The sequence below is a fragment of the Balaenoptera ricei genome, chromosome 15 (assembly GCF_028023285.1).
Source record: "Balaenoptera ricei isolate mBalRic1 chromosome 15, mBalRic1.hap2, whole genome shotgun sequence".
Classification (NCBI taxonomy): domain Eukaryota; kingdom Metazoa; phylum Chordata; class Mammalia; order Artiodactyla; family Balaenopteridae; genus Balaenoptera; species Balaenoptera ricei.
Window position 1 is genome coordinate 4,490,728 of NC_082653.1, and position 21,719 is coordinate 4,512,446.

The 21,719-nt window shown below is 62.4% G+C and overlaps 1 protein-coding gene across 4 annotated transcripts; it reads right to left on the reverse strand.

The window, feature by feature from the left end:
• Positions 1–292: 292 nt before the first annotated feature.
• On the reverse strand, positions 293–21,433 carry NPEPL1 (aminopeptidase like 1). Of its 4 annotated transcripts, none has more exons than XR_009497448.1 (13): positions 21,204–21,433; positions 20,307–20,492; positions 19,571–19,738; positions 15,451–15,540; positions 14,919–15,000; positions 13,098–13,240; positions 8,463–8,540; positions 6,208–6,308; positions 5,370–5,493; positions 4,861–5,037; positions 4,286–4,396; positions 3,552–3,767; positions 293–2,884 (listed from the first exon to the last, which is right to left on the reverse strand). XR_009497448.1 is itself a non-coding variant. In XM_059895749.1 (13 exons), exons 1-12 carry the CDS (start codon positions 21,351–21,353, stop codon positions 3,554–3,556), a joined length of 1,530 nt encoding a protein of 509 aa, XP_059751732.1. In that variant the 5' UTR covers positions 21,354–21,433; the 3' UTR covers positions 293–2,884; positions 3,552–3,553. The 4 variants fall into 4 exon arrangements, 3 of the variants coding, with proteins under 3 accessions (XP_059751732.1, XP_059751731.1, XP_059751730.1); XM_059895749.1 differs by having other exon boundaries at positions 3,552–3,673; XM_059895748.1 differs by lacking the exon at positions 293–2,884 and having other exon boundaries at positions 2,916–3,673.
• Between the last annotated feature and the right edge of the window lie 286 nt (positions 21,434–21,719).

Below are 21,719 nucleotides of genomic sequence, written 5' to 3' on the forward strand. Positions count from 1 at the left end.
CGCTGCTGGGGCAGACAGGGGGTCGGGCAGGAGGGCACGAGGCAGCCCCCTGCCCCCGAGCCCTACCCGTGGGCCTGAGCAAGGCCCCTCGAGCCTGCCTGGCTCGGGCGCAGGGCTGAGCAAGCCGCTCGCAGGTTGACACCGCCTCTCATGTGCCTGGTGCCTGGTACTTTTCCAAGGGCTTTTAAACGCATTATCTTGCTGGAGGCTCATTTGAGGCGAGGCCTCGAAGCCAACTGGAGAACAGCTAATTTACTGAATCCCGAACAGAGAGGAAGCAGAAGGCGGTGAGTGTTTTTGCTGAATCTCAAACCAAAACAACCTTTTGTTAAAGAACAAACAAATAAACAAAACTGCTGAACATCAATTCGCCAGGGAACAGTCTGAACAGAGGTTCTGGGCAGAGCATCATGCAGCAAATTCCAACTCAACCAACGTGGATTGGGGGAGGGGGCTGGTGGGGTCGCGGATGTGCTCCTGGGGGCCCCGAGAGCTCTGAGGGGTGCGTCAGTGTGCACCAGGGGAAAAGGCTGAGCCTTCCAGCGAGACCACAACTACCGGCCCATCGGGAGGTACTGCCAGGGGCTGGCTGGGGAAGGGGCCTCCGGGTGGGGGGCCCCTGAACAAGGCAGGAAAAAGGGGTGCATTTTGGGTGCAGGGCCAGGCTGCGCCCGAGTGGAGGCTGCATTGCCTATGGGGAGAGCCGGGGAGAGCGTCAGAGGTTTCGCTCCCCTGAACGTCCATCTCGGGCCCATCCGAGGCAAGTTCTCTGACGTGGTCACCTTGGGTGACACTGGGTCTTCCCGAGCCTGCAGACGTCCCCAGGGCCTGACGCTGTCTCTCCTGCACAGCCCACTCCCACGGGTCCTGGGACGTGGACCGCCTGGCCTTCTTCTGCAATGCCACAGTCCGGATGCAGCAGCTGAGGCCAGCGGAGGCCCTCACAGCCAGCCTGGCGGCCGAGTGGCGGGGTGTCCGGGAGTGGCGGCCAGGCTGTGACCAGAGCCGGGGCTGCGGCCAGGACATGGAGCTGGTCATCTTTAACGACAAAGTCAGCCTCTGGAGCCTGGGCTTCCTGGCAGGATACGGGTAAGGCTCCCCCGGCTCTAAGAACCTGCCTCATGACCTGGGCTCTTCAGAACCTTCCGGTCCCTTCTCACTCCTGCTCCCCAGAACTGCCCCAGGAGGGGGGGGGGCACAAGCCCCTGTTCCCTTGGCCTCAGAAACATACCAAGACGGTGGTTTACTATCACACAAGCCACTAGCAGACAGGGACATTCCCACCGTCCTGTCCCTCATTCCTGTCTGCAGGGTAACGTGTGTCTGCTCCACGGGTGCCCATCACCCCGCCCTCCAACCTCAGGCGGGGGCTGGAACCCCAGACCCACTCACAGGAGGCCTCGGGGGCCGTGAGCAGCTAGCACTCGCGCCCCTATCCAGCCGGGCTGAGTCGGGGGCTGTGACTGCTCTCCTGGGACAGTGGCGCTGACGGCCACCCCCCACCCAGCCTCGTCGGGCTCTACGTGTCGATGGTGATGGTCACGGCCAAGTTCATCCACGAGCACTTCCTCGGTATCGCCCGGTCCATCATGTACGACCAGCCGCCCGACGTGCGCCGCGTGCTCGGGCTCTGCGCTGCCGTCTTCCTGGTCCGCGAGCTGGGCGAGCTGCAGCTGGAGCAGGAGCTGTCGGCCAGCCTCATCTTCCTGTACCGCTCGCCCGAGACCGTGATCAAGTGGGCGCACCGGCGCCCGCCGGCCTGCAAACCACCCTGTTGCCGGGGCTCCAGAGGGGCCGTGGGAAGCAGCCGTCACGTCCTCAGGCCCTTTGGCCTCGGAGAAGCAGGGTCTTTGCCTCAGCCCTGGGTCCCCCTGATGCCAAGCCCTTGCAGCTGCTCCCCAGCTGAGTCCCCGGGCCTGAGGCCGCCTTTGTGCCCGCACAAGGGAGACTCAGTTCCTCCCCTGCTCCCTGACCCTGCATCCTGCAGCCTCTGCGGGGTGGGGGGGGGGGGAATGGGGGGGGAAAGGACAGTGCCAGCTGCCTGGAGAAGGCGCTGGACCACCTCGGTGACCTCTGGATCCTCCAGGGCTTCTCAGGGGGAAGCTGGAGCGAGCTGCCTACTTCAAGGCCATTAAGCACGCTAATGACCCGTGAAGGCTCCTGGCCCCTCCGGCCCCTGCGCCTCCCTGAGCTCACAGCGCGGCCCACCGAGCGCCTTGTGACCACTATTATTGCGACTTAACACGTGGGCCACGGTTTTCCCAGATGGGGCTGGGGCCTCGGAGCCGCTGCTTGCCTTTCCCAGGCCCAGTCAGGGCTGTGCCCACAGCAGGCAGTTATTAAATACATGCTTGGGACCAAACCCAGAAAGGGTCACCTTGATTGTCAGGGCGCAGCCTGGGGACGAGTGTCCTGCAGCCACGTTCTCGCCCTCCCGTCCCCAGCAGAGGAGGCGTGGGCAGCCGCCTCCATGCCGGCTGGGGCCCGAGTCCCCGATCTCCTCCGCTGGGCCCAGGTCGGGGGTCTCCCCGAAACCTGGCCAGACCGGGCCCTTCAGCACCTAGGAACATGCCCGGGGGGACCTTCACTTGAACCCGTACAACACTTGCCTCGTGATGTGCTCGGGGGGTCAGGACGGCCTTCCCTGCAGACTGCAGGTCGTGGGAAAGCCCTAAGAGCCCAAGGAGGCTGCACTCCGAACCCTCAGATCCAAGATGGCCCAGGCTGTGCAGGCCTGGACCCCAGGGCCCCAGGGTGCTTGCTCATCTGTAAAAACGAGGTTGACAAGCTGCATCTCAAAGCCAGATGCTGGTTTGGGAGAAGGTGGTGGCATCCCGGAGCCTCAGGCCCATGGGCAGGCGTCAGGGTTGCTTTCTAAAACGGGCTGGAGAGAGAGTGAGACGGAGGCAAAGATGTGATGTGGTTCAGCCATATTTAATTCCACCCCCAGTGAATTCTAAGGGGCCAGAGCAGAGCTTCCTCTTGCTCCATAAAATTGGGTCCCGAAGTAAGTCACCTCCATCCTTTCGAAGCGGAGGGCTGCCTGGAGGCAGCGGCAGCCCTGGCTGGAGCACGGGCCCGGGCTCTCTGTAACGTGGGTGCCACGCGCAGGGCCCGGGCTCTCTGTAACGTGGGTGCCACGCGCAGGGCCCGGGCTCTCTGTAACGTGGGTGCCACGCGCAGGGCCCGGGCTCTCTGTAACGTGGGTGCCACGCGCAGGGCCCGGGCTGGACACTGGGCCACGGCACCCACCGTGGACCCTGAGCAGGGGCAGGCGGCCCAAGGGCCACGCAGCCCGGAGCGCCAGGGCCGCGCATGCACCCTGGGGCCCGGGGTCGTGCGGAGGCCCCAGCAGGGAGCACGGTCTGCAGAAGCTGGCGGCGAATCAAACAGAAACAAGCCCAGTGCTGCCCGCTCGTCCCTCCCCGGGGCCCCGCCAAACCCTGAGCTGTCTCCTAAGACTTACAAGAAGGAGCCCTTTCCGTCACCACGACAACTAAAAACAAAACAAACCGAAGCTCATCTTAAGGTATAATCTTCCAATTGCTTACAATTAATCAGTGCAAAGTGAGGTAAAGAGCCCAGCGTCGCCGGGCGGGGCAGCCGCGTCACACGAGCCTGCGCTTCTTGGTGTCCCTCTCCGCGTCCCCCTCCTGGGCGTCCACCTCACAGCCTAGCGGGGACACCAGGTTCAGCAGAGGGTCCTCAGAGGCCCGGCCGAAGAGTGCCAGCAGGAGGGCCACACCGAAGCCCGTGGCCCGCTCACCCTGTGGGCGAGGGCAGTGGAAAACACATGCGGCCGAGCCAGAGCCGCTCAGCAAACCCGCCGCCGGGGTGTGGGTGGGGGCCCCTGGCTCCTGGACCAGGGCGTCTGCCCCCCACATGCGCCACGGCCCCCCTCCCTGTCCCGCTACACTCCGGGCCGGTGGGCGATGGGCTGGTCACACGGCCCTGGGCTCCCTGCCCCCAGCCCGTCTCCCTGGGGTGGGAAAGGGCGAGACCGAGGGCCCTGGGCCTCCTGCCGAGGACGGGTCGGCTGGGAAGGGCTTCACGCAGCAGCCACGCTGTTCCCAGGGACGAGGAGGCCAGAGGTCAGGGGGACCACAGCTGGCCGTGTGACCCTCACACACAATGTTTCCGATGAGCTCAGCCTGCAGCTCTGGAGCCAGAGAGGGTGGGGGCGGCCAGCCTGGCGGGGAGGGGCCGGGGAGGGGAGCAGAGCGGCCGGCCGGCCAAGCGAGTCCTAACGGGGGGAGGCAGGGGCACCCCTGGGGCCCGGACTCACGGCGTGCACGGGCGCGGCGATGTCCAGGTGGACCCAGACCCCGGGCCAGTCGAAGCCGATGTGCGAGGCGATGAAAAGGCCGGCGCAGGAGCTGGGGCTGTTGTCCCGGTCCTGCGGGAGGAGGATGGCCGCGACCCTTCGGCACCCAGCGGCGGGGACGCTGAGGAGGGGCTCGCCCAGAGCGCCCTCGGGTCTGCGTCCAGCTGGGTCCTCGCTGGGCGCCCCGCACCCGCTCCACCCCACCGTGCTCAGCGACCACGTGGGGAGCAGCAGAGAGTGACCCCGAGGGCCGTGCCCGTGGGCTACGGGGTCTGCCTTCATGCCGGGCAAGGGGGCGCCAGCAATAGAGCTGATGGGGGCGACGGAGGCAGGGCCCGGAGTGGGGAGGACGCCCTGGTGCCCGCCGAGCGGACGTGCCGGCAGCGAGACCGGTGAGCGGCGCGCCCCCACTTTGGACGATTTCTCCCCTCCCCCGACCAGAGCCCAGATCTGGGGCCTCGTGGGGGGACCCTGATCCGCCCTGCTGCTGTTTCTCGGGGTCGCTCTGACCCCGCTCCACCCTGCTCCACACCTACCGCCACTGAGTTCTTCATGTCGGCCACGGCCGAGGTGAACTCGCTGAAGTGCAGCTCCGGGCAGTAGACGAGCGGGTGCACCAGGTCCCCGCACTGCCGCCCGGCCTTCATGCAGGCCGCCTCCCACTCGGCACTGTTGGTGAGCACTGCCGCGTGGTACTTGCCCGTGGCGATGCCCTGGGGACGCGGGGAGAGATGGAGAGAGCCGGGGGTGGGGGGAGCGGAGGGTATCCAGGTCGGGGTGGCGGGGAACACCCAGGACAGAAGAGGGGCCGACAGAAAGCGAGGCAGCAAGGCAGCGAGAGAAGCCTGAGCGCGACCACCTGGGGGACGGTCCCTGTCCTGCCCTGACGTTCCCGCTGTGGTCCTCGGGCCCCGCGCACCTGCACCCCCAGGGAGCCCCGTGGGCCAGCTCCGACCCGTTACGCAGATGAAGGGACAGCAGACCCCGCCCCGCTCAGAGTCAAGGTGGCCTCCGGCTCCGCGGGGGCCGCTGCGGAGGGCCCCACCTGAGCTCCGGTCAGCGTGGCGATGTCCAGGATGATGTCGGCGCCCAGGTCCTTGCACGCGTAGGACACGCCATCTGCCAGCACCAGCCTGCCCTCGGCATCCGTGTTGTTGATTTCCACAGTCCTAGGGTGCAGCCAAGACCCCACTTAAGAGCCCCTCCTCCCTGTCCCCGACAGAAACGCAGTGCCAGCGTCACGAGCAAGGGGGTCTGGAGTGACACCCCGCCCCCTGCTCCCGTGCCTCAGTTTCCTCATCTGTAGGATGGGAGAACAGGGTCGCCTGGGTAAAGGAGGGGAGGCGCGCCTCTCGGGGTCACCCTGGGGACGGGCACCCGTGGGAGGGCTGGGCGGGCGAGCAGACTCCGCTATTCCGAATCCGGGGCCCCCTGCTCCTCCAGATGCTGCCTGCTGTGACTTTCGAGCGTTTCCTTCTGCAGCTGAGAAGGAGCAGCCCAAGGGCTGATCTCAGGGAGGAGATGCAGGCAGGGCCCCCCAGTTGGGGGTCTGGGGGTGCAGGCTTCAGACACCCGAAGGACAGTACGCCTAAAGGTCGGAAAGGGCTTGTCCCCCTAAGGCAGGGTGGGTCCCGAGCCCCTGCGTGGCGCCCGACACCTCGCGCAGTGACACGGCCCCGCTCGCGGCCACCCTGGGGCCAAGCGGCTGCTGCCCAGGGGCTCCTGACACAGGGCGTCCTCCCCACAGCGTCTGGCCCCGGCCGGGGTGAGCTGGGCGCGGCCAGGGCTGCCAGCAGGGCCCTGGGAAGGGCCACGAGTTCCAACAACAGAGACAACGTGAGGGGGGCAGGCACTGTGAGGTGGGCGGGCGGGGTCGGCCTTACTTTCCTGAGTACAGCAGGTGGATGTCGTCCGGCCTCGTGGCGCTGGGTCCCACCGAGTTCTCAGCCAAGCAGAACACGGCATGGAGAGTATCTTTGAAACCCTGCAGGCACAAGGGCAGAGGCTCCAGGTACAGGCTGGGGGTGCCGGCGGCGGGAGGGGGGAGGATGGGCCGGAACTCTCCTCTGATGCACCAGGACAGCGACAGACAGACAGACAGACAGGAGTCCAGGGAGCCGTGAGCACAGCCTCCGGCACTCCCCGTGGTCCTGGCGGCGGGCTCTAGGCCAGGGGTCCGCCACCAACGTCCGTGCAATGCAGCGTTGAGCCCGGAAGCGGGGCTGAGCTGCCGGGTTTGAGCCCCAGCCCGGCCGCTCCCCAGGGGCCTCGCTCAGCCCTTGTCTCCCGCCCACACAGGGTGGCCAGCAGTCAAGGTCCCTCACCACACAAACCCACAGATCTGCGAGCTTCCGAGGTTGGCCTTTTGTCTCTGGTGTTTGCGTGTGCCTGCGCTCAGGTTGCGTGTGCCGTCCCTGCCCGGTGGAGCGCACGGGGACACAGTGACCCCCGCCCCCGTGCCCCACCACGGAAGCCCTTGCGTGGACTCGCCTCCTCGCTCCCATTCTCACCACCCTCACCTCTGATTTCAGCATCTGTTGATCATTCTCACCTGAAACAATTACTACGCTGCTGTTTGCCAAACGGTGGTTTTCTATTTCTATCACTTCTACAGCAAGCAACTGGGATTCTGCTGTGAATAAATGACTTATGCCTACCAGTATGACGTGTGGATACTTATTCTGTGGGTCACGATCTGTCACCATCGTTATGCATTTTGAGGCTCGTGTTGAGGCACGCTCCTTTTCTTAAAAAACCAGTTACAAGCGGAGCCTCCAGGCTTCGGCCCCTGTGGGGTGGGGACCCCCAGCACCCCACGGCAGCACCCCTGGCGGTGGAGGGTCCAGAGGAGTCCCGAGACCACTCACGGCCGCCAGCTGACGGATCGGCGTTAACTGCCAAGCAGCTCCCTGCACACAGGACGGGTCCACCTGCTGGGGCACCTCCCAGCCTCCTTGTCTAAACGCCAGGACAGATCCTCCGCGGGCAGTCACCCGGGCCCCTCAGCAAAGGCTCCGGGCAGCGCGGCCACGTGAGCTCTCCAGCCACTCCCCCACGAGCTGACAACAAGCAGCGGCTGGGCCTTTCCCCTCGCATCCCTGTCGAGCTCATCCACCGAGGGGCCGGGCCCGGCTCAGCCCGCAGGGCCCCAGGCGGGCAGATGAGCTGGGTGCTGCCCCCAGGCCGGGCCTGCGTGTGCTGAGCAGGGCGAGGGGATGAGGGCGAAGACCCCCTCCCCATCCCACACCTGGCTCCACAGAGGGGGGGCCACGCGCTGCTCCTGGGGGGCGGGTGCCGTGACCTGCAGCTCTGCCGCAGTGACCCCAGGGAGGCGCCCCGGCACCGTCGGGATGCCCCGGCCCGCAGGCCGAGCCCTCCTTCCTCCCGGACTTTCTGCTCCCCTCTCGGGGGTGCCTGGGCAGAAACTATCTGCCAAAATCTTTTCACTGGAAGTTCACCCCTGGGAGCCACGCTGCTCAGGTGGCCCCTGTGGGGAAGGAAGGCTTGTGTCTGGTGACACGAAGGGCCGGGCTTCTCAGAAGCGCCCGAGGGAGCCACGCGGAGAGGGAAGTGCCCCTGGACGGCCAGTGTGCGCCCACCCCCCTTTGCTGGATAAACACCCTCTGCAGCTCCAAACGCCGGGGAGCAGCCACTGCTGCTGGCCCCTCAACAGCGCTCCCCTGGCTCAGGAACCGGGCTCCAGTCGTCGGCTCCACGAGGCCTGGCGTGCCCTGGGTGGGGAGTGCGGGCCCTCCGGCTGCCCTGGACGTCTGTGCTCACAGTGGCCACCCAGGCTACTCCAGGGCCGACCCCGGGCCCCTCCCGCCAAACAGCAGCCCGGCCCTCCCCAGACCCCGACCCTGAGCACCGGACCCCGAGTGTGAGCGGGCAGGCCGGGCGGGCAGCCTGTTCCACGGCGCCCTTCCCGTTTCGGTCCGGACGGGCAAGGCTCTCAGAACTCAGCGGGGACCCGAGAAGCCAGACGCGCAGGCGAAGGTGACACGCTTGGGTGGAGGAGCCCGAGGGGCCCAGTGCTGGGGTGCAGAGGAAAAGGGGCCAGGGGGCTGCAGAGGCTCAGGAAGGACGGGGGGCGGCTCTGGGGAGAAGGGTCGCGAGGGGAGGGCAGGGCCACACCCACCTGCTTGACGGCGGCTCGGAAGGCCCCCAGCACGGCCGCGGCGCCTCCGCAGTCCCTCTTCATCCCCGGCATGGTGGTCTGCGGGTGGCACAGAGGGGCGAGAGAGAGGTGGGCGGATGCTGATACCATGGCCCCCGCCCCAGCCCGTACACCAGGGCCCCGGAGGTGCAGGACCTGGCGCCCACAGAACCCAGGAAACGCCACTGGTAGCCTGGGGTCCCCTAGAAGCAACGAGAAGCAAGGGCCAAAGATGCCAGGGTGCCTCTGGCTCGAGCAGAGCTTTGGGAGTTACTGAAGGGAACTGTGCGAGGGGGGAGGGGGCGGGGGAGACGTCCAGAGCTGGCGGATTCGCCGTGGCCTGGCTCCTGGCTAGGCCATGACCAAGGGCCCCGTCCAGGTTAATGGGAGCTCTTCCCAAATGTCACCGGTCACTGTGACATCACCAATCCCACCCCCACCCTGAGGATACCTGCCACCCGCCCCAGTTCGCGTCTCCGGGGTGACGGGTCTAATGGGAGGATCACTGGAGACAGAGGCGCCCTCCGGCCACAGAGGTAACGCGATTTTCTATAAGCTAGCTGAGAGCAGCCGCGCGTTTACATTCTATAGGTTCCCAACACTAACTGACAGGTTCGTATTTTAAATTAACAACAGGTCATCGGATGTAAGGATTTGGGATTGAAAGGTACCGAGTGATTTTTCTGAACCCTTATTGGATTACGTGAGCCTCGAGTTTTAATGGAAAGTATTTTTAGATATAAACGGAGCTGCTTTTACAATTAAGTTGAGTGAAAATGACTCAGCTAGCACTATTGAAAATAAGCCATCTATTTTGACCTAATCTGCGAGAAACCACAGGATTGTTTAAATGGAAAACCGGGGCCTCAGACCTAGAATCAAACCCCTTGCAAAATGGCCACACAGAAAATGGCTCGAGATGGTCACTGAAACCCCGTGATCCCCTGTCATGGGCAGAACAAATGTCCCACCAAAAACGCAGCTCAATTGACTGTGTCAGCTTCTCGGACCCCACCTGGCGTTCCTGTTTTTATAAGAGAAACGATTTCCATGGTAACGCCTTGGTCACTGGTAGGCTGACACTTGCACCAATGGGGCAGGGGTAGTGATGGCTGGAGCCGTGGCCCGGGGCCCCACGGGACCTGGCGGTCACTGGATTCACTTCCAGGCCTTCCGGGAAATAAGGCACTGCCCATTTCACTCGAGTCTCCTTGCTGAGGCAGTAAATGATTAACTTTTCAAAATCTCAGCCGTTGAGTACAGCCGTTCCCAACACCGTCTGTGATGAGATGGAAGGTGCCGGGAAGGCCCTGCTCTCTCTCCCCGACGCCCGGCAGTCGGTCACGGTGGGTCGGCTGGAGCCCAAGTGGGAGCGGGCCCTGAGTCTTTCCTGAGCTCAGCAAGCCTCTGTTCTTGCAAACACCATTGTACTTGGAGGAACCACTGACTGATGCTGGGGACCCAGACTCAGGTATCTGCAGACATTTTCTCAAAAACTATCAAAGTGAGCCTCTCACCTCCAGGAGGGCAGCCGGCATTGCTTGGTGCCAGTGGTAAAATTTGAGCTGTCAAGCAAAAGTCAGAATTTTGGAAAACTTGTATCTGCCTCCATGATGGCTTCCTAACACTCACCTTTTTACATGAGATAGATGGTGATATTAACGAATGTGGTTTTTAAAAATATTATATAATGAAATGTGTCAAAATCTGGAGGCTCTGCATAACTCTGTGAACAATATTTTCCAAATGACCCATATCATGTGTGATATGACAAAATCATACATTCAAAGTTCAAGACAGACCTGTAGATTTCAACGTAGCAGAACACCAAAGCTCACAGGCACGGTTTCAGATTCCACATCATAACTAACCTTTCAGAAACTCCCACCTGTCGAGTTTTGGTGTAATAGCAAAGAAGAATGTCCTGAGTTACCTGAAGAGGGTACTAAAATGCTTCTCCCTTTTCTAACTACAAAAGGACTGAGGCCAGATTTTCTTTTTATATTTCAACTAAAACAGATCACAATAGACTAAACGCAGAAGAAGATACGTGATCACAGCTGTCTTCTATTAAGGCAATGGTATGCAATGGGGTCATATTGTTATTTTTCAATGAATTAATACACATCTTTAAAATTTCCCAGTTTTAATTTCTAGTAGGGTAAATACCAGCAGACATCACCCTTATAAACAAAATCTCTTTGGAATCAATACTTGTTAAGACTGGAAGGGATCCTGAGTCTAACACACTTGAGACCTGTTAATTCATGCTGATCCTGATTTGCCTTGAGAATCTTTGAAAACCGGGATTGTTCCTGCAAAACTGGGAGAGGGTGCCACCAGCAAAGTGACTGATTTCCAGGAAGCCCTGCTTCTCACTCCCGCCCTCCAACAAGCCAACATCCAAATGAGCCTGAAATTCTGCCCCCCAGAACTCAGGGCAAGAGCCCCTATCAAGGGTGTGGGCGGGGGACCAGCACCAGGTGCAGCTAGAGGGGCACATCATCTGCAGAGAATTTAAAACGGTAATAAACCGACTAAAAGTCAGTCTGCCCGTTGTCATCAGTGGAAAAAGATTCCTCCTGTTGTTGGCTGAAGCGAGTCCTAATCACATAAATAAAAGCTTCAAATCCACCTATGTTAACTCCTACGGCATTAACTCCAGCAACACTATCCTACACGGATACTAATCACTGCCAGGGGCGCAGACTCCGCGAGGTGCCCTGGTTCCGAGTCGGGCGGGCTCGGGAGGCGGCCGGTCAGTGTGCACGGCGCCTGTGATGGCGAGTTCCTGCCTTCGGATGGTGCGCTCGGAGTGAACCCCAGGGAGCAGCGAGCCTCCTTGCTGCCCACAGTCTCGGGGAACCACTGGAGTCGTGGTGTTTAAAACGTTTTTACTCCACAGACGTCTGAAAGCTGCTGGAGTTGATCTCAAAGGACCAGAGACATGGACGCTATACCAATTTTGGGAGCTTCTTGGGAAATGGGATTCTTAGCAGTCACTGCCGAGGGACCCTACTGTTGGAGACTTCCCCTGAGTATTTGTGTATCAGTTGCTTCATGTGATAGAAACTCTTCAAAATTAAAATTAACTGTGTTGTTTTGGATCAACTATGAGTGAACACAGACTGACCGATCTGGTACCTCTGTCTAGTGAACATAAAGATGTGAAGATGACCAATGTTGATAAAGTCATCGACAAATCCGCAGAAGCTAAGGCCTGACAGCAGAGTCTGATGCTGGCATACATCACCATGAGAGAACAACATGGAGGTATCAGTTTTTTTCTATCAGAAATGACATTAACGCTATTTTCTTTTTTTTGGCTGTACCTCACAACATGTGGAACTTCCCTGAATAGGGATCAAACCCATGTCCCCTGAAGTGGAAGGTGGAGTCTTGACCACTGGACCACCAGGGAAGCCCACATTAATGCTGTTTAAAAGTGTTAATGGATGACTGTTTTATTTGTACTATAACATTCATTTTTAATTTTTTATTGGCATGATAATATATATGGAATTCGGTAAAAGGGAATTCACTATCGGGGAATTCACTACTGCTGTCTGGTTTTTTTAAACATTTATTATTTGTTTCATTTCCCGATTAGTCCTGAAAATAATTTTGTTGTTTAGAAGAGGAGGGATGTTAAAAAAAAAAAGATCATCCACTCTAGGTACCAAATACAGAAGTGCAAAAAGTAGCAGCACAAGCCCTACCCTAAATAGCAGCTGACCCTGGGGTGTGACGTCAGAGGAGCGGCAGGGGGTGGTGGGGCCGGCGGCCAACCAGAGGAAGGAGGCGCGTCCACAGGGGCAGCTGCCGCTTAGCTCCAGCACGATGCCCCCAGGTGCGAACGCAGGACCAGCGCTGCCAGGTCCTCTGAGTTTACAAAAGGTAAGAGACCCAGTCCCGTGAGAATTCTTCCTGTTTTTAAATGCTGGTACCTAATTCAGATTTTAAAACACCATCTGGGCCAAGAGGACGCGTCTGAGAGCCACGCGGGCTGCCAGTCGTCAATGTCTTCCCTGCGCGAGCTTAGCTTGCGCTCAGCCGTCTAAAGCTCCCTCTCTGGGATGGCTGACTCCGCTCTTCCAGGTCTCCTTCCCAGTTTCCCCCTAGAGCCCAGCCCAGGCCTGGAGCACCTGCATGTGGGGTGAGCAGACGAAGACACCTCTCCTCCTCCTCCTGGTGCAGGGCAGGCCCCCGGGCGTGAGGAGGGGCCACCCTTAAGAGAGACTCTGGGACTTGCAGCCTCCCAGCAACGCTCCCAGGCGCCTGGCTTCCGGGCCCAAACTCCCCTCCCTTGAACCAGGGCGTCTGCTTTCCGAAGGTCTCGTGAGGACCACCACTAAGCATCCTCCTGGGGGACCTCAGACGGTCGTGGAGACGGTGGGCGTCTCCCCAGGCCCCTTCCTTCTTCTTCTCCAGATTTTCTGTTTCCTGCCTCCTGCCTGAAGTGAGGGCGTGAAATCGTCTGCCTCTCGGGGGACTGGGCCCCACGGCCTCTGCCCTGGACGCCCCGACTCCGAGGCCCAGGAGCCTTGCTCCTTCCTCCGACGCCTGAGAAGGGGCCCTCCCGCCCGGCCCCGCCCGAGCCCCAGCCCCGCACCTCACCTTCCCCTTCATGCTGAGACCCCCGGTGTCGTAGACGATGCCCTTGCCCACCCACGCGATGGTCTGGGTGGCTCCGTCTGGGGTGTGGCTGAGGACGGCTAGGGCTGGGGGGTGGAGGGCAGCCTTGCCCACACCGTAGATCCCTAGGGAAAGCACAGGACACGTCAGCGAGGCGCGGGCTGGACCCAGCGGAGGACTCCCGGAAGCCCCCCAGCAACACTGCTCTCCCCCCGAAGCAGCCACTGGCCTGTGGACGTTCCTCCCGGAGAGCTCCCTGCCCCCTCCCGCCCCCTCCCGCCCCCTGGCCGGTGTGGGATCGGGGAAGGCAAATGAGTTCACTGCCCTGGGACTGCAAATGAATTCTACACAAAGTATTGTGAGGCAAGAAAACCCGCTGAGAGAAAAAATATTGTATCATTTCCAGAAAGACGTGAACAGGATTGCAGAATGAAACGATTTCTGGATCATTCTTCAAGGCCGCTCCAGCCCCTGCTCGCCCTCCCTTCCCTGACCTCTCTGTGTACTCACGATGGACCTCCCTTTCCGACCTCGCTCCCACCACTGCCTCACTGTTGGTTTCTATGCCCCACCTTCTCAAGAAAACTGTGGCTTGCTGTGGGCACAACCCATGCCTCAAGGTCCCCCAGTAATCGAACTGAACAATCGTAGCAACCAGGACAACAGGCAGTAATAGCTGCCTGACAAACTCCTACTCATCCTGCAAGACCCGCTGCAAACGTCACCTCCTCTGTGAAGCTTTCTGACTGAACTCCCTCTCCCTCCACTAACACGTGCCCACAGATTCCGCCCCTGGGCATTGATGATCGTGTGGATCCCCTCCCCGAAGTGGGGGCAGGACTGCATGTCTCGGTTCCTCTGGGTGTGGCAGAGATGACAAGACCACTTCCAAGATTAGGTGACAAAAGAAGACCTTGCCTCTATCTTGCTTGCTCTTTCTCGTCTCTTGCTCGGAGACCTTGCTCTGAGAGAAGTAGCTGCCACGTTGTGAGCTGCTCAAGGACAGGCCCACAAGACAAGGAACAGCCAGTGGGGCCCGGAGGCCTGCTGGCAGGGCCGTGAGTGAGCCCTGCTGGGAGCACGTGGCCAGCCCCACTGGGGCCTTCAGATGACCGCAGCCTCGAGAGACGCTGGGCCGGACCCAGCTAAGCCACGCCCGATTCCCCACCCACAGGACTGCAAGACAACGGGACACGTGTTGCTTTCAGCTGCTACCTTCTGGGGTAATTGGCTTTGCAGCCTCAGGTAACAACAGTGACCTTCCCAGCCAGACAGAAAGCTCCTGTCCTAGTCGTCACCCCATCTCAGTGCCTGGGAGTTGGGGGAGGACGGACCTGGCAATCAGGAAAGGCTCTCTGGGGAGGTGGCCAAGACGTGCAGGGTAAGACGGCCCTATCGTGAGACTACCTCGGGGGAAAGCATCCCAGACAGAAAGGGCCGCAAGTGCAGGCCTTGATGTGGCCGTGAACTTGTGTATTCGAGGAACAGAGAGGCCCTGCTGGGTCAGCCAGGGAGCCAGGACGGCAGCATGTGGGAGGCGGCAGAGCGAGTGGGCGGGGGAGGCCTTGGATCCTGAGGCTTCCAGGATCTGAATCAGAATCTGAATCGCTGCCTCCTCTCTCCCCCACAGATGGTCTGCTTCCCAGCGTCTGGCCTCGGGGCTGGACGCGGGCTGGGTTCCTTCAGGGCGAAGCTTAGGGCGAAGCTTGGGACGACACACCGTGCAGCCTGGTGCCCCCCTGCCACCCAGGTACCCCGGGCCGCTCCTGAGGCCACGATCCGCGAGGACCAGCCCCGACCCACCTCCAAACCCTCTCGTCTTCAGCTCCTCGTCCCGGATAACGGTTGGGACGATCCCCAGTTCTTTTCCAACTTTCTTAATCTCCTGGATGTGTTCATGGAAAAAACAACAACACACAAACACGTGAAGACGGCTTAAATCAGGGCGAGGCCAGGGCCTGGGCCAGGGGTGAGCAGATGCCTTACGGTGGGAGAGGGATGGGCCCGGATGCCGTGGCTTTGACTCTTGGCTCTGAGCACGATTGAGCCCAGGAGAGGCGGCTCACCCTCCAAACTCTGCGATTTCCTGCAGCTCATGGCTGGAGTCCTGCTGAGGGGCCTTGGGGAGGAAGCTCTGTCCTCCCTCCACCCTCAGCTGAGGCCTGGGGGCCCCTCGGCTCTGGATGGACGGCAGGACTCTGTCCGCAGCAGCCCACGGCTTCCCCAGACGAGATGCAGAGACTGTGGACCATCCCCCTGCAGCCCTGGGTTTCCTGACTCTCCCTGAGGTCTACCGACACCGTCCCAGTCCCGGCAGGACCCCAGGGCTACGAACCTCGAGGAAGGTGTCTGTGTCCATCTCGTTGCAGGGCGTGTCCACGATGCGGGCTGCCAGCCGCACGCCTTCTGTGGCGCTTGTTAAACACTAGGAGAAACAAAAGGCCGTCACTGGGGCCCTGGGACCAGGTGGAAGGCATCCCTCCTCATCCAATGGCCAGGGGCCCAGAGGTGTCAGAGGCACACGTCACCCGGGGGAGGTTGCAGGGCTGCTGCCAGGGGAGCGAGGGCAGGTGGAAGGGAAGCAGAAGTTTGCCCGTGACCCCCCAGCCGTCTACAGAAAGTCCAACGCAGCTCCAGAATCACAGAGGAACCCTTCAAGTCTGGCAGCCTGCGTGGCCTGCATGGGGCCCACCTTGCTTTCTAAACCTCATCTCCTGCTACGTACACCCCTCATCCAGGTGGCAGGTGGCCCTCCTGCCTGGCTCTGAACACACGCTATGTCTGGCCTCAGGAGGAGGTACTGCCCTCTGTTATGGACTGAATGTCCTGAAGCCCTGACCCGCAATGGGATGGTATTAGGAGATGATCAGGTTTCAATGAGGTCAGGAGGGTGGGGCCCCATGATGGGATGACTACCCCTAAGAAGAGGACACAGCAGGCTTCCCTGTTGGCGCAGTGGTTAAGAATCCGCCTGCCAATGCAGGGGACACGGGTTCAAGCCCTGGTCCGGGAAGATCCCACGTGCCGCAGAGCAACTAAGCCCATGAGCCACAACTACTGAGCCTGTGCTCTAGAGCCCGCGAGGCACAACTACTGAAGCCTGCGTGCCTAGAGCCTGTGCTCCGCAACAAGAGAAGCCACCGCAACGAGAAGCCCGCGCCCCGCAACGAAGAGCAGCCCCCACTCGCCGCAACGAAGAGCAGCCCCCACTCGCCACAACTAAAGAAAGCCCGCGCGCAGCAACGAAGACCCAATGCAGCCAAAAATAAATAAATAAAATAAATAAATTTATAAGAAAAAAAAGAAGAGGACACAGCAAGAAGGTGGTGGTCTGAAAGCCGGGAAGAGATCCCCTCACAGGACCCACCGTGATCCTGGACGTCCTAAACATGTGCTGTTCAAGCCCCCCATCTGTGGGCTGTTGTCATGGTGGCCTGAGCAGACCAAACGACTCCCCTTCTCTTGCCAAGATCCCAGCTACGCTTTGAGGTACTTCTCAAAGGCCATATCCTCCAGGAGCTTCTCTGGATCCTCCCAATGGAGAAAAGGTCCCTGGGCCCGCTGGGGAGGGGTTTTTCTCACGTGGGCCCCATGTGAGTGTCACAGACCCCCACCCTTCTTCCTGGTCGTCTGATGTGACACTGCTCTGGCCACAGGGCCAGGAGGGAAGGACACAGACAGACCGGCCTTGTGCACCGACCCAGCGCCCAAAGGGGAGCAGGAGCCTGACACCGTCCACCGCGGGAGGCACTGCAGACGGGGCACATGCACACGCAGAGGTCATGCTCATCCCCAAACCGGCTGTCCCCTCTCCCCTCGCAGCTTCCGCCAAGAACTTCCGTCCACCCGCGTCAGCCCTGACGCTCGGCTTTGCCTCCTGCCCCACCTGGCCCTCCAGCACCCACCTCCAGGCCCTGGCTGCCTTTCCCAGTGCAGGGAAGAGGCAACATCAAGAGAGAGGCGCAGCGGGGGTTCGGCGGGGGTGAGGCTGGCATCCCGTTTCTCGCCGCCTCTTCCAGCCCCGCGGGGGCGGGGAGGGCAGGCTCTGGGTCCACAACGCCAGCCCAGCCACCCTCCAGGCTGTCCCGAGGTAATTAAACCCTGGCGCCTCGGAGGCAGAGACCTGACGGCTCAGATGCGAGATGCGCCGTGTAGCCCGCGCTGCCTGGCAGAGGGCTCTCCCCCAGGAGGGCGCGGGTCTCTGTCTGTGGGGGGTTGCACAGACCTGTGGCCGCTGTCGGGGAGGCGCGTCAGTGCCGGCCTCACGGACCTTGTGAGCGCAGCGGAGGCCCAGGTGCGAGGGCGCACCTTTGGGGTAGGAGCCTGCACCTCACTGTGCCTCAGTTTCCTCATCACGAAAGCAGGACCATCCGTTCACTCACTCATTCATTCCATCCACGTCACGTGAGCACCTACTGCGCGCCAGGCCCCACACTAGACTCTGAATTCAAAGATGCCCAAGGGACTCAAGTCCAGCAGAGAATCACAACACATTGTCCCACTAGATGCCACAGAGAAGGAGGGTAGGAGAGGCCACAGAGATGGGGTCTAGGCGGTCCCCGTGGTGAGGCAAAGGCCAGCCGGGGTGTCAGAGCCTCAAGTGCTCACGATCCAAGACAGAAGAGAAAGAGGGCTGACGGACGGCGGCCGCGGTTTAAGCCTGGCTCTACCCCATGCTGGCGTGGCCCCGGTAAGTCACTTCATATCTCTGAGGCTCAGTTTGCTCCACTCTAAAGTGGGGAGAGTAACAGAACCCACTTCACTGGGCAGTTGTGAGAATTAAGTGTGTGCGCACACGTGTGCTTGGAGCAGCGCCTGACACCTGACAAGCACTCGCAAAGCGCCGGCCCCTGCCTGGTTGTGAGGCAGTGGGAAGTGGAACCGGAGGGGGGCGTCTGGAGGCAGCGAGGCCGGTTAGGAGGCTGCCGCCGTGGTCCCAGAGAACAGTGGGGTGCATGTGGGCAAAGTAGGATGGGTGGGATGTAGGGCCCAGGGAGACCCTTCATCACATACAAGGCCGGTGCGGGGATTATTATGCACAGGACCAGGACCCTGCCCTCCCAGCATTGGGCTGGGAGACTCCGATTCCAGCGCAGGGCACAGAGGCTAAACTCAGATGTGTCATGTCCGGTGCGGACGGCTCTCGGCTGGCAGAGGGCCTGGCAGTGTGGGAGAGGCCGGGCCAGCCAGGATGGCCAGGCCTCCCCGAGGAAGGGATGTGGGCAGAAGCCGGACTGAGACCAGGCAGAACCAGAGCCGGAAGGGCCCTGGAGAGGGGCCCTGAGCAGGACCGGGCTTGGCGAGGCCAAGGGACAGCAGGAAGCCAGTCCCTGTGGCTGAGGGCAGGAGGAGAGGGGCTCGGAGCGGGTAGCGGATGCTCAGGTCTCCAGCCCCAGCCCAGAACTCAGAAGGAACTCCCTGGAGCGGGAGGGAAGGAGTGATCATTGGTGTCCAACTGCAGGCTGGAGCCCAGGGGCACTGAAACCACCCAGAGAGGAGGGAGTGAGGCCGGAATGCCCCCATGGTGGTGGCGGGGGGCACAAAGGGAATGCGGAGAGGGCGGGGCAGGCGGGAGGGGTACGGGGAGGAGAGAAGGCTCAGGCTCCTGGCTGGGCGGGTGCCCTACAAGGAGGGATGACCAGTGCTCAAGTCAGGCAGATGTGGTCCTTGGAAAACAATGTCAGGAAGGGGGTGGGCGAACTCCATGCTGGTGGGCTGAGGGGGGAAAGGGAGTTAAGACAGGCAAAGCAAGCGGACCACGGGAGGTGAAGGGAAGAAAAAAGAGGCGCTGTCTCAGGAGGGCAGAGATGAGGCACATTGCCTCCTCCTAGGGGACAGAATCCAGGTGGAGGGGAAGCAGTTACAGACCTGGGGGCACACAGCGGGTGAGGGGGTGCTCAAGGGGCCTGAGACAGAGTGACGGGTGAGGGAGGGCAGGGGAGGGGAAAGGACCACCTGAGTCTGGTGGTTGGAGCGGGGGCTGCAGGTGGGGAGGATGGGACCACAGCACCACTGGGCTGGGGGGGGTCGCCACGGGAGGGAAACTGGCATTTGGCCCACACAAGGACTTCTAGGTTGGAAATCACTTCCAGCCTCGCCGTGCCTCAAAAGGATCAAACGAAGGAGGATCAAATGAAATAACACATGTAAAAGCACACCATAAAGGGTAACGCGATATATACACGGGCAGGATTATTAGTATCGAAACATGAAAGCGCCCGGCACGGGGCAGGTGCTCGATAAACACTGGCTGAACAGAACCGAACCCTGAGAACAAGACCACCCTGGGGGGAGGGGGCCCGCTGCCCGGCTTTGGACAGGCCCCGGGGGGCCTTCTCGGGAATTCCAGCAGCCCTGTCCTGTCCTCCCAGGGAGTGGGAAAGAGAGCTCTGCCCAAGCTGGGGGGCGGCGGGGAGTGCGGCGCGGGGACCCGGTCTGAGCTTCCAGACACCCACTTGCAAAGTGGACACTTCCACTGGCCCGTTGTCTTGTCCCACCAGGAAAAACTCCACCGTGACGGTCTTCTCCGGGCGCCGTGATGCCCCCGAGCGCTGGGTGAAGAGCGGGAAAGCGCGGGCCAGGGCACAGGCCGAGGCGAAGGCGTCCGACCGCTCACAGACCATCTGCAGCACAGAGAGTGGAGCTGTGGTGAGGGGGAGCGAGGCGGGGTTGGAGGGGGGGGGGATGGGACCCAGGGCCCAACCCATGGGAGCCGCCATCAGGAAGTGCTAGGGCCCCAGAGCTGGGTCAGAGGCCACTGTGGAAACAATCTGGACGGAGATGCCCCAGCAAAGCCATCATCCCAGGGGCCTTCCCCGGAATCACTGTCCCACGGTGTGAGAAAGAAAATGTCAGCCACCAGATGGGGTCAACTGCCTCCCGAGACAGGAAGGCAGGACGTGCAGCGATGCACAGCGGACACAGGCTCAGGAAGCCCGGGTCTGAGTCTCAGATCTGCCACCCAAGCTGATCTGCGGTAGACCGTTCCGTCTCGGGGCCCTCGGTATCCCCGGCGGCGGTAAGGCCGGGGTTGCACTGCGCGGTCGCGGCGGCATCGTCCGCCTCGGGGATACCGTGGGCCGGAGCGCTCTGCGGTCCGGAGGGCTGAGCCACAGGCCCCGGCCAGCAGCCAGCACGCAGCGACCCGAAGCTCAGGGGCCCGTGCGGGGCCAGCCCCTCAGAAGCACTCACCAGAATGCACCGATGGGTGCCCGGCGGCAGGCAGGTCCGCACGAGCCGGGTGACGAAATGCGCGGCCGAGGGGCTATTGTGCCGGCTCACCTTGGAGGGCAGGGCGGCCACGGTGGCGTAGCTCAGGTAGAGGGGGCAGCTGTCCGTGGGGCTGGGGCTGAGCGTGCTCAGGGCAGCCTGCCAGAGCTGCATCACAAGGGGGGACACAGGACAGACACCCGCCGTTACAGGGCCGCCGGCCAGGAGCCCTGCGCGCGCGCGCCTGCCTCACTCGCGAAAAGGGCACTTTTGCAGCCTCCCCGCGGCACCCAGGGTCCCTAATTAAGAAGTGTCACATCTCACTAGATAAGCGCTGTGTGCGTCGGCTGGCGCGCGTCCACCCTCGTGGGATTAAACAGTGGGGACTTAAACGGCCAGGCTGGAGGCTGCTCTTGCTACAAACGCTGGAAACCTGCACTGGGGTGGTACGCAGCCAGGTGCCCCTGGAGGGGGGCGGGCGGCACCACCACAAGGCTTCTGGAAGGCGGTGTCAGGGCCGCGCAGGCTGCCGGGCCCGGCCCCTCAAGGGCACTTCCTTCGCGCCTGGTCGAAGGGCAGGCCAGCTCTGCCCACGAGCCTGCGGCCCGGGTGGGTGCGGGGCGCGCGCGGCCTCCGGGCGGGGCTGCTGGACGGGAGCCCGCTCCTCTGGTTCCTGGGAGGCGGGCGGCCCCGGGCCTCGCCGGCCGGCCTGGCCTGCTGGGCGCGCCCGGGCCGTTGGGCCGTTGGGCCGGCGGGCGGGCAGGCTGGGGGGCGCCGGGCGGTCGAGGCGGGGCCTCCGCGGCCTCCCCGCCGGCCCGGCCCCGCCCGGCCTCCGCTCGCCGGCAGGGCGGCGCATGGCGGCCGGCGCGGCCCGCTCACCTCCTCGGTGACCCGGGGCAGCAGCTTCCCGCGGACGTGGCTCCAGGGCACGCGGTGCAGGTGGTGCAGCTGCCCGAGCAGCAGCAGCGGCCGGCTCTGCGGGTCCGCGTCCCCGGCGCTCGCCTGGAACTGCAGCCCCACGTTCGCCATCTTCGCCGGCCCGCGCCCCCGGCCCCGGCCACCGCGCCTGCCCCGCTTGGGCTCCCGCTCCGGCCGGGCCTCGGCGCCGCCCCGGCCCTGCCCGGCCGCCGGCCCCGCCTCCCCCGCCGCTCCGGGCCGCTCGCGAGACGTGCAGGGCCCGCCCGGGGCGCGAGGGGGCGCCGGGCCGGCGGGGCGGGTTGCGGGGGGGGCAGGCCCGGGGCGGGCGGCCCGGGGCGGCCCGGACCTGCAGGCCCCGGCCCAGGGCGAGCCCCGAACCCCGCCAGGCCCCGCGCCGCAGGCAGTAGGCCCAGGCCCGGCCCCACCAGGCCCCATTCCCGGCAGGCCTCTAACCGCGGCAGGCCCTGACCCTGGGGC